Source organism: Sitophilus oryzae, unplaced genomic scaffold (assembly GCF_002938485.1).
Source record: "Sitophilus oryzae breed Bouriz unplaced genomic scaffold, Soryzae_2.0 scaffold_818_pilon_pilon, whole genome shotgun sequence".
Classification (NCBI taxonomy): domain Eukaryota; kingdom Metazoa; phylum Arthropoda; class Insecta; order Coleoptera; family Curculionidae; genus Sitophilus; species Sitophilus oryzae.
Genome location: NW_022147437.1, coordinates 547,862 through 565,690, shown reverse-complemented (window position 1 = coordinate 565,690; position 17,829 = coordinate 547,862). Strand labels below are relative to the sequence as shown.

At 30.7% G+C, this 17,829-nt stretch overlaps 1 protein-coding gene across 2 annotated transcripts in view; it reads right to left on the bottom strand.

Moving 5' to 3' along the window:
• Positions 1–16,488, bottom strand: part of LOC115889664 (zinc transporter ZIP11) — a 250,276-nt gene extending 233,788 nt beyond the window's left edge. For both annotated transcript variants that reach the window (XM_030909723.1, XM_030909724.1), the window contains exons 1-2: positions 16,272–16,488; positions 1,015–1,249 (exon numbers count right to left, since the gene is read on the bottom strand). In XM_030909723.1, coding sequence (XP_030765583.1) covers positions 1,015–1,249; positions 16,272–16,379 — 343 coding nt within the window. In that variant the 5' untranslated portion in view covers positions 16,380–16,488. The remainder of the gene's footprint in view (positions 1–1,014; positions 1,250–16,271) is intronic.
• Between the last annotated feature and the right edge of the window lie 1,341 nt (positions 16,489–17,829).

Genomic DNA, 17,829 nt, shown 5'->3' with positions numbered 1-17,829 from the left:
AAGCGGCGTTACAAAATGGAAATAAAATTATGACATATGATTATGACAAGATTGGACAAGATTATGCCAATATGATGACAATGAAAAGTTGGATTGCATAACAATGTATAATTTGTACTTTATAAACCGTATAAAGCTGGGATTATTTTGGAAATACGTGTAACTTTTTATATGCGCATACGTAAAGTAAGGTCCTCGGAAAAGACAAACCTACTGAACGTTTCATAAGTACAATAAAGAAAGTCTGAAAATGGCATGTCGTGATGTTGGAGACATATTTTTTAATGCTAAACTTATAGCGTTGATTTATCCACGTAAGTATATATGATCTGGGTTAAAATGTCTTTATTATGCATATGTACTGTCAAAACTCGAATATGGCGATATCACCTGAAATCCATTTTACGAAAATTAGAAAAAAATACTAGAGGATGTTCAGAGGCATTTCTTAAAATTTCTATCCTACAAATCAACTGGATTATAGCAGAGAGGCTTCGATCATAATATGTTATTGAATTAACATGATTTTCAATCGCTCGAGTTAATGGGAAGCTGTCACGCTGTGGGACAATTTCTGGCCATATGTAGCCAATATCTAAATAATCGTTTCTCATGATATTTTACAATAACTATCGTACATTATGTCGTGTAGTCGTGTCCCATACATTAATTACAGAATTAAAAACCTGTCGTATCTAGTGTATAGTTAAAAAGCGTACCTATAAGTGGGCCGCGTAAAATTAGAAACTGGTGTCACAAATGCTAAAGCGTATGAACGAAACCGCAACGAATATGCCGCGTAAAACAAGGAACTCCTGTATTTATCTAGTAATTAAAATCATTCAAAAATATTAGTAGACATGAAAATATTATAACAAAACTTTTATTTTCAATTATCACTTTTGTTTCAATAATTACGGAAGTATTTTTCAAGTAGTTAATTCTTGTTTTACTCCATATTTAATAGCCGAATAACCCTTCTATACTAGGTACTTAAGGTAGTTCTGTACTTACCGAGCATCATGTTGGGAGAATGGACTCCAAGCACCGTTATCAAGACGTCCGCACCATAGACGAATAACGAACCAAGGATGAAGCCCAGGGCTACCGGGACAAAGGCATATTCCCCATTTTCACCGTACATTTTTGAACTTGCCGCCAATTCGATGGCGGGCGACAGTAGCGACCAAAATGACGCTGCTGTCATTACACCAGCGGCGAAGCCCAAACTGGCATCTAATACTTTTCTCTGAAAAATAACAAAACCACATACTTAATAATCATTCTTTATGCAGAATTTCTTCTGTATATATTACATAAATATGCACGGACGAATATTTGGCATCTAAAAAATCAATATTTCAATGAATTTAATACTACTAAGTCCTGGATACTTTCAAATTCCTGGAAAAAGGATGTCAAATATTCAAAACATTTTTTTTCTTCAAATTAAAATTCCTTTCAATGACTACTATAACATTATGTTTAGATCGCCTCTAGGATCTGAAATTAAGATTAAATAGATCTTAGTTTCAGATATATGACCAAAATATTACAATTTAGACAAATGAGTTAAAAACTGCATTTTTCTCAACCACGTACACCATTAGATAAAAAAAAAATATGTTTATGAAATATAAATATAATATAACATTATTAAGTAGCGTATGATGGAAAAAAAACGGCGTCCAGTTGGCTTGCAAATGACGATCGATGACATTTCCCAAATAATTTTACATATAAAATCAGCGATCTTCATTTCATAGCCATCGCTGACGCCGTTTTTATTCGATCATACGGTACTTTTAACATAGTGTCGAAAGTACTTAGTTATTAAGTACTTCCGACATTATGTTGTTCATAATGCTGAAACTATTGTAAAAATTGTCATACATTCTCTTAAAAGTACGCTTTTAAATTTGAAGAATAATTTTGATCTAATGATGTTCTTTCACTTTTGTCATTAACTATTCATACTAATTTAAGTAAAATCCAAGTTTATATCGAATGTGAAACTATGAAGAATTTCGCATATAAGGCCTAAAATTGTAGTGACTGACAGCTTACGCATAACGTCAGCTTTAGGCCTTCCTTTTTCTTCGATGGTATCCCAGGAGTTTGACATAAATACCGTATGATCGAATAAAAACGGCGTCAGCGATGGCTATGAAATGAAGATCGCTGTCATTTTATATATGTAAATTTATATGGGAAATGTCATCGATGTTCATTTCATAGCCATCGCTGACGCTGTTTTTATTAGATCATACGGTACAATAAGGTTGCTTAAAAATATATAGTTAAGAAAATTCTCATAAGGGGCAATGTGTTGGAGATAGACGGGTATACAGATCACTTTGATTAAGTGTGTTAAGAACAAGATACAATTTTTAGGCAAGTGTGATTACGAATCATTGCATTTGGGAGACCATAAGCTTTTAGAAAAGGGAATAAAAATCCATATTGGTATTTAAAGATTAAAGCTGATGGAATCTCGAAGGTTTAACCTCAGATTTGAAATTTAATTACACCATTTTATGCAGAGAAAAAGTGAAATTTATTTTATACCCCTTCAAATAAACACAGGAAAAATTAGAAACGATATTACAATATTCTTTTTTTCGAATTATCTTCGGAAGAATTCGAATATTTTCAATTTTGCATTTGCCATTTTAATGGTAATAAAAATAATGGTAATAAAAATACGCAACTTTGCTATTGACATTCATGTTATCTAATATTTATGGTATCGGAGATCCCAGTGATTCCTTCAAATTTGAGACACCTCCGTATCAGTAGTTGGTCTTTATCCTTATCTATTTATTTACTCATGCCAGTACAAAGAAAAGTTTACACACGTCAATATATAAAAACAATATACTATATAAAATAGAAAACTTAAATGTGAAAAAATACAAAAAAGCAGTAACATAAAATTGAAAAATTTTACAATGCAAAATTCACAAGATAAAAACCAGTCATAAAATTCACAAAACAATTTAGTCCAAATTTGTGCGACAAGAACTCGTCAAGAGAGTAAAATACGTTTTTTACAAGATATATTACTACATTTTGTTACTTTTCTTTACTATATTTTGTATATACACCATGTACTTTATTTACTACTTACTTTAATACAATAGAAATCAATTAAAGAATATATATAAATATTAAATGTCACTGATTTGTGATAGCAGACAGTAATATGTATACCGGGTGCGTCTCAAAAGTGGCTCACCCTATAACTTTTTTATTTTATCAGATAAAAAAAACGAAATTTCGTATGTTAGTATATGACATAAATTAGGATTAATTGACGTATTCAATAATTCTTTTCGGCCACTTCCTGTTTCACCGGAATTGACTAAAACTTTTGATTTTTAAATGGCACCCTCAGTATTATTTTACTTTATTCGATAGAAAATGACATTATGAATAGAATGACATATCATATGTCAACTTTTGACATTTTTGCTTAAAACAAAATTGAATTTTAAATTTCAATCTAGAGTGCCATTGCTGTGTTAAAAACACTAATTTTTAATCAAGGAGGGCTTGGAAAAATAGATTTGATCGTCTAATGTTATTCCTCTCTTGTCCTAGCCGGTTAAAAGATGCCCAAATCGTATTTTTGATCATATCTCAATTTTTTTCAAATGGAACGACTGGTGACTCATTAGCATAATTAGAAAAAAACATTTTTTACGAATAATTTGGTACCACACATTTGGTATTTCGAGTCAAATTGTCGTTATGAATCGCATGTTGTAATTTCAAATAAACCATATTAGAAAATGTAAAAAGTTGACCTATAATATGTCATTCTAATCATAGTGTCATTTTCCATCGAATAAAGCAACAAAACACCGAGGGTACCATTTAAAAATCAAAAATTATAGTCATTTCCGGTGAAACAGGTAGTGGCAGAAAACAATTATATACATCAATCAATCCTAATTTATGTCATATATTAATATACCGGCCGTAGCTCCAGCGTTAGTGTGTCGATCTGCGGAGCAGAAGGTACTGGGTTCGATCCCCAGCCAGTACGGTCGCTTTATTTATTTAAATAAAAATATTTATTTATCTAAATAGAGCGACCAATGAGCTGCCTCCTCAAGGAAGGCAATGGCAAACCACCTTGAGTATACAAGGTGGTCCGAACTGTATTCCGGAAACTGCGGCAGCATATTCTGCAGATAAAAATAAGTAAAATAGTTCATATAAATGTATGTCCTAAAATGCTTAATTTCGGAGATACAGGGTGTAGAAGTTTCATTTTTATTTCGATTTTTTCTAAATAATTTCTGAAATAACGTCAATATCTGGATGAAAATTGGTATCTGGGAGTTTTGTGATACGAGAAATTTGATTTTAATGTCAAAATGACTCCTATTTGTAGGGGGCGCCGCCTACATGCGTTTTGACTGTTTTGAAGAGTAATAACTTCTCGACGGTACCTGTATAAAACTACTGACTAAAAAAATATACATTTCCATGACTTTTTACGTAAAAAATGTCTCTTGGTAAAAATAGCTACAGGCAACCGTTCTCAAGATATTTAAAATGGAAATAATCAATACATGTCATCATTGACAAAAAATAAGCACACGTTGAGTAGAGTTATTTGACTGAAATAATAAATTTTTATTTTTTTAAATTAATCATAATTTTTTTGTGCGAAAAAATGATGATTAAACAGTTTCTGTTGAACTTTTGGCACAAAAAGATTTCAAATTTAAAATTTCAGTCTAATAACTATTTGGTCAACATGTTTAATTTGTCAATGATGACAGGTATTGATAATTTCAATTTCAAATATCTCGAGAACCATTACTCGTAGCGATTTTTACCAAGAGACCTTTATGTAAAAAAAAATTGTAAATGTATATTTTTTTACTCAGTAGTTTTATACAGGTATGGATGAAAAGTTATTACTCTTCAAACCAGTTAAAGCATATGTAGGTGGCGCCCTCTACAAGTAGGAGTCATATTGACATGAAAATCAAATTTCTCATGTCCAAAAACTCCCAGACACCAATTTTCATCCCTATATTGACGTTACTTCTTAAATTATTTGAAAAAAATTGAAATAAAAATGAAATTTCTACACCCTGTATCTCCGAAACTAAGCATTTTAGGACATACATTTATACGAACTTTTTTACTTAATTTTATCTGCAGAATATGCTGCCAAAGTTTTCGGAATACAATTCGGACCACCCTGTATTTGCCTTGTACAGCCTCTCAAATAGTGCTGTTCGGATTCGGCAATAAACTGTAGGTCCCGTGTACTTGTGAAACACTGACGACACACATCACAAGTACATACGAGAGGTAGCCGACGCTCTATATAGAGTATGGCACTGTAAGAAGATTAATATACCAAATCTGGATTTTTTATCAGAAAGAATAAAAAAATTATAGGGGTGAGCCACTTTTGAGACCCACCCGGTATAAGCCATTAATTTTATTTGAAATTCTTATATTTAATTATTAGATAGAGAGTTTTAGAAATAGCTAACTGGTCCATTAAATGTCATTGCATTACTAAGTAAATAACTGATAGCCTAATCATTCTCATAAAATTAAGTTTTATTGCTCCCTCTCTATCATTATTTAAATAATATAATAGATTTTGTTGGTGACAGCAATTTTTATAAAATACAATTAAGATCATTAATATCTTTTCTTATGACCCCCGTACCCCTAATTCATAGTTAATCTTTTTCTAGTGTCTTTTTAGTTTCAAAATATTTACACTATTGTTATAAAGAGTGACGAAATAATACTTAATACAATAACAATTTACCTATCTCTCCAAGAACACAAAAGAACTCAATCATAAAATATAAAATATGAATTAAACTCTTTTTTTATTTGTTACTTTGGTAAAATTAACGAACAACCTTAATAAGGGGTAATTCTTGGACCTATCGTAAGAAAAAAAATTTGATATTATGTCCTATAATCATAAACATTTTAACTTTTGAGATACTGGATTGTAAAAATTTTCTAAAAAAAGTTTTTTTATAAAATTTTATCTACCTGTATCTCAAAAATTAAGATGTTTAGGACATGCATTCGTATGAAGTATTTTTTTCTTGGAACAGGTCCAATAATTACCTCTTTAAATATTAGCAAGTCATTAAGGAACATCCTGTATATTGCCCAAGTAACGTATTATAAAATATATTTTTAATAATTTAACAAATGGAATTATAGATATCCTTAATCCCAGGCATAATTAGGTAGGGCAGTTATTTTATTGATAAAATTATATTTGGCTAATTTATGCAGTAGGAAGCGCTTAAATACGTCAAACTAGGCTTTAGATAAAGACGCGAAATAAAATTATAGGTATGTATGTTTTAAATATTATTAGGGAAACATGAACTAAACCAAAAACGTTTAAATAAAGTTAAAATATGCTGAGAATATTTTTGTTTTGCTAGATTTCTCTCACAATTCACACCTACGACAGTCTGTAGCTACTTTTTTTAAATTAATAATTTAAGAGTTATCAACAGAAAATTTGATTTTTTATATGGAACATCCTATATGTTTTTAATTCATTGAAAACGGGGTGCAAAAAAATCATGTTTTTTTAATAAAAAATCGATTTATATGATTTTAATCAGTTTTTTTTATTTTAATCGGATTTTTTTGATTTTAATCTAATTTTCAATCAATAATAACATTTTTACGGCGCGTGTCGTTTTTCCACATCGGCCACCGATATAGTTTATTCTGTAAACTTTGCCGATGCCCCTATTTCCGCAAAAAAAAAATCGGCTGCTTAGTCTGTCTTAAGTCGAGAATAAAATTAGTACCATCTAATGTTTAAAGTGCAAAGTGCTTATTGCAGAACAAAATGTCGGTAATGTCGGTAGAAATTTAGAATGTACTAGAAGATAAATTAGGGAAGACGGAAATTAGCTTGATCAACATTAAGCTGTTTCAAAAAAGGTATAAAACATGCCTTGACTCCAGCTTATCTTTTGACATTGATTAGTCCTCGGGAATAAAAATAACAACCTGACATCAGAAGAAACTAGTTCTGCACTAGAGTTTGTGAATGAAATGTATTCAAATACCGGATTTCTCTGGCACTTCACAATTTCAAAATAAATCTCTGCCATTTAGAAGTGTAATGGATTCACACGAAAAAAAGCTTCAAAAATTGGTCCAACATTTTAATAGATGAATTGCTATTAGGGATATGTGTTATACAGGGTAATCCCAGAAATAAGTGCAAGCATTTTAAGGGGTGGTGCCTCTCATAAAAGGTGCCTCTCGATAAAAGATACATATTTTCTCTTTATCGTTTTTCAAATAAGTCCAAAATAACGGAGTTATTTTACTTTGAAAATTTCCAAAACAAACGATTTTTTGCTAAAATTTTCAGAACCACTGGATCTTTTCTCGATTTTATTGTAAATTTAATCTAATACCTATGTTGCCATATTATCAAGAAATTATGTTTTTAACTAAAAACTAAAAAATATTTCAAAAAATTTCGAATTTTCAAATTTTTTTTGGCGAAAAAAACCTCATAAGTGTGTTTATGGGGTTGAACTATACTACCAGTTACAATTAACCACTCGGTAAATTCCTAAATTCTTCAACAAATTTTTAGTTAAATACTTGCACTTATATCTGGGACACCCTCTATATTATATCTTTTACAATCATTTTTCGATCTATTTAAGTATTTAAACGTTACAACAGCAAGTGTAACTTTGTACTTATTTGATGAATAGATATAGGGTATATTTGATATAGGAATACTTTTTTATAGCTTTATAGAAAAAGCAATTATAAAATTATAAAAAAATATTTTTATAATTTTTACAGTTATCTTTCCATTTATCCTAAGTTTTTAAACAAGTTGATTTTTTTATATAAATCCATGATTAAAATAAACAAATCCGTTGATTTAAATCAAGTTGATTTAAATCATTGCACCCTGATTGAAAATAATTTAAAATTACCTTTCCAAAACTATAGCATACTTAATATTTGACTGTTTCTGAACATCGCGAAACATTAACTTAGTGGGAGTGAAAGATACTCTTGTATAACCGCTAAGTACTTCTAATTCTTGTTTAGAGTATATGGACAATTTAAAAATATGATCCTTGGAAAAAATGGTCATTCTCAATAATAAAAATCGGCGCTCTCGCCGGCCAACGGTTGGGACCTTGATTGGCCTATCCAATTATTCTCGAAATTGACTGCAAAAAATTGGTGATAATTTCATCGTTGTGACGTGGTGCCTCGTCTTGCTGGAAATATATGTTTCCGAGTTCCATATTAGGGGCAGATCATCAATAAGGGATCCAAAGGCCTCATAATTGAAAATGGAGAACATTTAAAAATTGTGTATTTCGAATGGGACTCGAACAAATTATCAAGTGTGTTATATTTCTTGTAAGGTAATTTTAAGTTCTTTTCAATAATTTAAAAATATATAGGGTGTCCCATATAAAAAAATCGGTTGTTAACTCATTTTTATTAATTTAAAAAATATAATACATACATAAACCATTAAATTCTACGTAAAAAGTGATTTGGAAATGTTTTCATAAAAATACAAAATTTTCTATAGCAAAAAAGTTACAGCGATTTGTTAAAAATGTACATTTTTCAAAAACACCCTGTAGCTCCGAAAAGGGAAAAGCTGTTCGATTCCGATGTGCGGTTTTTACCATCACGTTTTAGATAAAAAAGAGCTTCATATAACGATATCAGTTTTCGTCTGTCTCCTATAGTCGAGTCTGGAGCCTAATCATTCTATCTCCTATACAAAAGGGTGTTTCCCTTTAAAAGTGTCCAGTTCACCCCACCCTGTACAATATGTAATCAACATGTTTTTATTTCGACAAATTTCGATTGCAACGACCACCAATTATCAGGCGTTGCCGATTATCGAGAGTCTACTTGAGAGTGTATCCAATCTATCAGTTTCTGAATGTGCACTTTAACCCTCAACTGCTGACATGGAGTCTTCACCGCAATTGTTTCTGCGGCGTTTCTACTCGGGATACCTTCCTGATTTATACTGTGCTATCTACCGCAAAGGTGGTCAGCATCGATTTTTCATTTTCGAAATATTGACGTAGCGGAATCTGGTAAATTCCGTGCCAGCATTAATGAAAAAGTTTAATGAAGCTGCAGCACAAGACTGAGCATTCGCCGGATCGAGATTTTGATGACATATGTATGTATATGTAATGAATGTGTATATTAATGTGTACAGGGTGGGTCAAATTCGACGCTTTTAAATGGAAACACCCTTTTCTATAGGAGATAGACGAAAACTAATATCGGTGTCTGGATCTCAATTTTCATCAAAAACATGAGGGTGAAAACCGCACATCAATATCTGTTACCGTTTCGGAGTTACGGGATGTTTTTCAAAAATGTGCATTTTTAACAAATTGCTGTAACTTTTTTGCTATCGAAAATTTTGTATTTCTATAAAAACATTTCCAAAGCACCTTTTTACCTAGAATTTAGTGGTTTAAGTATAATTTTTTTAAAATTAATAATTTAAGAGTTATCAACAGAAAAATTGATTTTTTATTTGGGACACTCTGTATATTTTTAATTAACTGAAAAGAATTTAAAATTACCTTTCCAAAAATATAGCACACTTGATATTTTGTTATAATCCCCTTCGAAATACAGAATTTTTAAAAGTTCGCCACTTTTAACTAGTAGGCTTTGGACCCTTTATTGATGATATGGCCCTTAATGGAACTCGAAAACATATTTTTCCAGCAAGACGACGCACCGCCTCTGATCGCTAAAGTTATCAGCAAATTTTTGCATCCAATTTCATGAATAATTGAATAGCCAACCAAGATTCCAGCCGTTGGCCGTCGAGGCCGCCTGACTTGGTGCCCATGGATCTAATCCTATCGATATATTTGCGGAAAAATAAAGGTTCCTTATTCTTCCGTATAATCTAGACAAGAATTAGAAATACTTAACAGTTATGAGAGGGTATCTTTCACCCCCACTGAGTTAATGAATTCCGCGAGAAATGTTCAAAAACTGCCCCGTCTGTCCATAACAGAAGACGGTCGATATGTCGAACATCTGTAGCAAAATCTCATGTCTTGGTTTGCTATTTATTTTTCTTGTTATTAGATATAGTTTAAATGTGTTAATGTTGATTAAATATATTTTAAATAGTTATAAAATTCTGCATCTCTCATAGCAAATATTATTTTCGTTTTAATTGATGCTCATAGCTAGATTTTTTTGCATTACAGCCGGTGCCGTTCAAAGCCTACTCATTTAAAGCGGGCGAATTTTTATATACTCTATATCTCGAAAAGGAATTCAAAATATCAAGTGTGTTATATTTTTCGAAAGGTAATTTTAAATTATTTTCAATAAATTAAAAATACACAGGGTGTCCCATATAAAAAATCAAATTTTCTGTTGATAATTCTTAAATTATTAATTTTAAAAAAAGTTATACTTAAACCATTAAATTCTACGTAAAAAGGTGCTTTGGAAATGTTTTCATAAAAATACAAAATTTTCCATAACAAAAAAGTTACAGCGATTTGTTAAAAGTGCATATTTTTGAAAAACACCCCGTAACTCCGAAACGGAACAGATATCGATATGCGGTTTTCACTATCATGTTTTTGGCAAAAATTGAGCTCCAGACACCGATATTACATTTCGTCTATCTCCTATAGAAAAGGTTGTTTCCATTTAAAAGCGTCGAATTTGACCCACCCTGTACATGTGTCCGTTATTTGCAAAGTTGATCATATTGCCCCCACGACGCCCTTTAAATTTTTAGTTTACTGTCTAAGAAAAACTAACAGAATGTAAATCCTTAATATTCACAATAAACCTTGCCCCAAAGACGATTTTGTCACTTTTTGCAACTAATTTTTTTTCTCTCGATCTTGTTCTCTCGCAGCCATGAAAATCACACATTCCTATATAGAATTGAACGCTCTATAAAAAAAGTATCTTGCAATTTTTCGATAAACCTACTCATTCAAACGTTATTCACGGTTAAAGTTAACCACTCGGTAAATTCCTAAATTTTTCAACTTTTTTGACAAAATTATGATTATATTTGAAAAAATTAATCTATTATTTGAAAAAAAAAATTGGTAAACAATCTTGAATCATGAAATTATAAATCAAAAAATAAGTTAATTCTGATACTTATTATAGTATCAGGCAGAAAATGGTTGAAGCTTTAAAAGTAAATAATGACGAAGAGTTAGATATTTCTAAACGCTTCATTTTTCATCAAGATGATTTTAAATGGTTTATAAACAAAAACATTGATTATTTCATAAATTCAAATTCGTTACAATTTTTACACGGATTAATATTGATACCGACAGATAACATAAGTTTTCTGCAGTTAGACAGTACGGAATGGTTAAAGGATCCCGGATATAAGAGACGCTTAGAAATTGTGAAAAATTTGAGAGTAGTTAATGATACTGCAGAAGGAGCTGTTAAATTGTCAGAAAAACACATTAATATTTTATCTAGAAGTGAAGATCAAAAACAATATGTGATTCAGATTGTAAACGAGTATAAGAAATATGAAAATCCAACTAAAGAATGTTTATTAAAATAAATCAGCTATACTTAAATTGTTTAAACTTCATTGTACCTCAAGATTTCTTAATTCCCAACCTTAACACTATCAGAAATGTATATTTTTACAGTTTTTTTTTTAAATTTCTCAAAAATAATCATAATTTTGTCAAAAAAGTTGAAGAATTTAGGAATTTACCCAGTGGTTAATTTTAACCGTGAATAACTTTTGGAGTAGGTTTATCGAAAAATTGTAAAAGACCTTTTTTATAGAGCGTTCAATTCTGCATAAGAACGTAGTTGTCATGGCTGCGAGAGAACAAGATCAAGAGAAAAAAAAATATTTGCAAAATGTGGCAGTTTCCTATGTAATTGAAATGGGAAATAAATCGTCTTTGGGGCAAGGTTTATTGTTAATATTACAGGTTTACAATGGTCTGTTATTTTTTTTAGACAATAAACTAAAAATTTGGAGGGCGTCGTGAGAGAAATGATCGACTTTGTAAATAATGGACACCCTAGTGTACAGGGTGGGTCAAATTCGACGCTTTTAAATGGAAACACACTTTTCTATAGGAGATAGACGAAAACTAATATCGGTGTCTGGAGGTCAATTTTCACCAAAAACATGATGGTGAAAACCGCACATCAATATCTGTTACCGTTTCGGAATTACGGGGTGTTTATCAAAAATATGCATTTTTAACAAATCGCTGTAACTTTTTTGCTATGGAAAATTTTGTATTTGTATGAAAACATTTCCAAAGCACCTTTTTACGTAGAATTTAATGGTTTAAGTATATTTTTTTAAAAATTAATAATCTAAGAGTTATCAACAGAAAAATTGATTTTTTATTTGGGACGCCCTCTATATTTTTAATTAACTAAAAAGAATTTAAAATTACCTTTCCAAAAATATAGCACACTTGATATTTTGTCATAATCCCCTTCGAAATACAGAATTTTTAAAAGTTCGCCACTTTTAACTAGTAGGCCCCTTATTGATAATAAGCCCTTAATGGAACTCGAAAACATATTTTTCCAGCAAGACGACGCACCGCCTCTGAACGCTGAAATTATCAGCAAATTTTTAACCTAACCTAACCTAACCTAACCAAGATCCCAGCCGTTGGCCGCCGAGGCCGCCTGTCTTAGTGCCCATGGATTTAATCCTATGGATACATTTACGGAAGGATAAAGGTTCCTTATTCTTCCGTATAATCTAGACAAGAATTAAAAATACTTAGCAGTTATGAGAGCACTCACTGAGTTAATGAATTTCGCGAGAAATGTTCAAAAACTGCCCCGTCTGTCCATAACAGAAGACGGTCGATAGGTCGAACACCTGTAACAAAATCTCATGCCTTGGTTTGCTATTTATTTTTATTGTTATTAGATATAGTTTAAATGTGTTGATGTTGGTTAAATATATATTTAAATTGTTATAAAATTCTGCATCTCCCATAGCATATATTATTTTCGTTTTAATTGATGCTCACAGCTAGAATTTTTTTGCAGTACAGCTGGTGCCGTTCAAAGCCTACTTATTTAAAGCCGGCCGAATTTTTATATACTCTATATCTCGAAGAGGAATCGAGCAAAATATCAAGTGTATTATATTTTTGGAAAGGTAATTTTAAATTCTTTTCAATAAATTACAAATATACAGGGTGTCCCATATAAAAAATCAAATGTTCTGGTTACAAAATTATACTTAAACCATTAAATTCTACGTATAAAGGTGCTTTGGAAATGTTTTCATAAGAATACGAAATTTTCCATAGCAAAAAAGTTACAGCGATTTGTTACAAATGCATATTTTTGAAAAACACCCTGTAACTCCGAAACGGTAACAGATATCGACGTGCGGTTTTCACTATCATGTTTTTGACGAAAATTGAGCTCCAGACACCGATATTAGTTTTTGTCTATCTCCTATAGAAAAGGGTGTTTCCATTTAAAAGCGTCGAATTTGACCCACCCTGTACATGTTATGGTGTATAGTTTAATGGTGTACACAATGATGTATAGCGATGAATTAACCGATAATGGGCTAGAACTTAATCACAAAACTGAAGAAACGATCATGGAGCAGTCGATAAAAAAGAAAAAGAACCAGAGAAATCCTGCAGAAAATGGATAAAAAAATAAAAATTTCCAAGCTTCGAATGTGCAGTTTTGCCTTGAGGAAAAACTGTATATGTGTGGGCACCTTTAGATAAAAAAAAAATACCGGACAAGTGAGAGTCTGACTCGCCCACCGAGGCGGGGGTTCCGTACAAATATGTAGGTACATATTAAAATAGCACCGGGAATCAATTCTCGTAGTTTTTTCCGAGATTTACCCGAAATTTAGTTTCCAAAAAATAATTAAAAATCTGTTTAAGCTTGTGCCAATGTTGCCCTTTCATACGATACCGCACATGACACGGTTAACTCAATTCAGAATAATAAAAGTTCAAAAAATCTACAAAAATATTATGACCAGACAAGACAAGACACCAGACCATTAAGACAATTATGACCGAGCTTAAGTTCGATGATTGATTACGTACTTTAAATAAAGACTGTATTTTTTATGATTTAATTACAAATGTATAGTTTTCAAATTTTTCCCTATACTTGGTATAGGACATATAAGGCGGTAAGTGCCTTATTTCATAGTTCAACGGACAACACTTTAAAATTTTGATTCCTTTGAAATTGTCGAAATACACGTTTTTTGCGGCATAAACGGCTGTATCTCTTTTTTACGTTAACTTAGAGATTTCACAACTTCAAGGGACTATAGACATGAGTATATGGTTTTAATTTCAATTTGATACCTCCACGCCTTCTCGAGATAAAGGGTTTTGAGAGACAGACGAACAGACAACAAAGTGATCTCATAAGGGTTCCGTTTTTTCCTTTTGAGATACGGAACCCTAAAAACATAAAACCCGGAGAAAACTAGTTTTGCTTAAAGTCTGTAAGACTTCGTGTCATTCAATGTTTAGAAGTAGGGTCAACAGGTAAGGGTCAACGAATCCAAATAATATACTAAAAACAATTCTTAAACTTGAAAACATTCCATTAAGTATGTATCTCTTTTTAATCCAACTCTTACCTGGCCCAGGTAAAGGACTTTTAGAATAGGTTGTTTAACATAAACATATTTTTGGGGGTCTATTGAGTTTATTTATACATATGCCACCTGAACAAAGTCCAATATAAAGTGTATCTTTAATAGACTACTAAAATTAGATTTAGTAAAGTAACAATATGACTGATATAAAAGTAAAATTAACTTATTTTCGTTTGAAACCAAATCTTCAAATACGTAATCAAAATCAATAGGTAAACATAAACAACATACAAACACAATTCCATTATCTTAAAATTATGCTACAAGATTTTGCAAATTTTGCAAAAATGAGCCCCATAAAATAAACGTGTATTATAAAAAAACACATAATGTTGATTAAAATAAATTAAAAATCTATCATCCAGATTATACTAAGATATAAGTATATAGAACGTTTATTTTTATTATGTTGTATATTTATTTAAGCTGTAAATTGAGCCAATCAGTTATAAATTTGCATCAGTAACAATAGTATTTATTCACTGCAAAATAATGTTATCACTTTATTTTTATTGCAGCATGTTATTTACATGTTATTTACCTGAGTACCTTTTAAATATTTATAATTTTTGAAACCCAAGTATTGAAGATATATTTCTAATATTTTCTAATATCCAATAACAAGTAGTTATAAGAAGTATCTAAAATTTTTACACATAAATAGGTAAATATATTTGTAATTTTTAAATAGGTAAGTATTTATGTTATGAATACATGAAACTTGAATAAATAACCAATTAGGTATGTAAAAATAATGTTTCTTTGATAAAAATTTAAAATTATTAGCTGTTAATCAGATTAAATTAGGAAATTGTTTATGTTTCTTATGTCATTTTTTTTAAAGTTAAATAAACATTTTAAAAAATATACATATCTTGCTGAACATTTAAATATACATAAATATTTTCAAATTGACGCAAATGCACGTTTGTTGTTATATTTTATTGCAAAATGTAATTCTATATGCATTTATTTATTATAATTTTAATTGAGAGAAAGTAGGTAGGTATACATTATTCAATCATAAATATGTTAACGTGATAAAAGTCGTAGTATTTAATGATTATATAAAAAAATGAGTAACTAGACCTTATCCAGTAAATAACTAGAATATATTAAATTAGGCTTTAATTTATTTGAATAGGTACAGGCATTTCTTTATAAATTGGAATATTTATTATAATATTATGAAATCGAACTTATGAAAAAAGGCTCATGTGCGTTTTGAACTAACATAGGTACGCTATTTTTAAAGAATAAACCAGCCAGAGCTTGAAAAAATACACTTTTCGTTTAAAGGAGTTAAATCTGACAAAATTGCTTCATACCAAAACAACATTACAATGAACTTTACACTAAACAAACATCACATACTTTTTTCCAATCAAACAAATAAATTACATCGTACACATAAAGCAGACTAAATCCTTTAGAAATTTCCGATAATATCACTTGCTTTTATTCACAAAATTAGGAAACGAACACAAGAAACCCCATCTAAACAACGTTTGTTTACATCCGATAATGTTTTGACAAGTGAGGTTATGATTCTAACCTGAGATCCTCTTATCACAATGACGAGCGAAGCCCCGCATGCCGTGAGTCCCCAGGTGAACAGGGTGCCCAGGAAGGCTTGCATGATCGGTGAGTAGCCCTGCAGCATGGTTATCGTCTTTGGTTTCGATTTTCAACAGGAATTTTCGAGTCAACAAATCCGCGCACCGACACCGACTGCCATTCTAGCGCCCACTCTGCATTATATGAAACGTGTCAAAATAGACGGAGGGCGCAAGCGTCAAGCGGCCGAGATTGACGTGCTGGCGCGCGATTACCGCGGGTTTGAAAAAGCGGCGTCGCGCATTAAATTTTATTATTTTCCTTAACAAGGCAGAATTAATAATGTTATTCGCAAATTTCTGAGGAACAGTCTTGAACTTGGCGTAGTTTTTTATTTAGTGTCGATAAATAATGGAATTATAGTCCGCTTTTTTCGAGATTTAAGTTAAAAAGGGATCTGTATCAATGTCGACAGGAAATAAAATAATATTTTTTTACTTTATCGTAAACATTTCCTGGTTTAAAAAGTAATTACCATATTTTTTTATAATTGTCGCTTTTATGCGTCGATGGTTATTTAATATAGACGTTTTTTTTTTTAAGAATTTAAAGTTATTGACCGAATCATGAATTAAAATTGTTTTGAAATTCAGATATACAGAGTGTAAATTATTAAGTGCGAGAGAATTCGGGAGGTATCTAAAAAAAAATAAGAATTTTTTTATATAATTTTCTTTGCCAAAATCAAAAAAAAATCAGACAAGTGCGAATCGGACTCGCCTACCGAGTGTTCCGTACAAATTTGGTAGGCAGGTGCAAATACTAAATAGACTTTAGTAAATAAAGACTACAGTATGTCCCCGGATTGTCTTTACAAGAGGATAAACTTCTTCTTGATTCTTCTTAATTCCATTATACAGGGTTGTTCACCACATACGACACGGAGTATTGTAGCTAAGCGATGAGATTTTCACAAAAAGTTTTGGGTTCGATGAAGAATTTAAAAAATAAAATTAGAGGTACAATTTAAAAATAATTTTACAAGATACAGAGTGTCCCAAATAAGTAAAAAATATCAAAGTTGTATTTTTTTAAATGGAACACCCTGTATATTATTTCATTTTTAGTTTCTACGATTAAAATAAAGGTAAATTTGATTAAGGTTTATTATACTTAAACCTTACCGTTTTTGAAATATTTTCAATTTTGGGAAATTGCAGTAAAAATTTTAAGGCTTCATTTCTCCAAGGGTATCAAAGTTTTTAATACTAAATATTTACTGAAGTTTATTTATTGATCAGTTATTTTGTTGCAATAATAAAAATAATACTACCTTATACAGAGTGCCTGAAAATTTATTTTAAATAATTATTAGCTTCAAACGGCAATAACTTGTTTAATTTAAACGGAACACCTTGTATATTTTACGAGAATCAGATGCACAATTTAATTGTCTATCAAATTATATTATACCATTTTTTACCTATCTGTTTAAGTTTCCGTAGAAAATGCATTTTCTTGTAATTTAGAACTTATTTATCAATATACCTATGGAA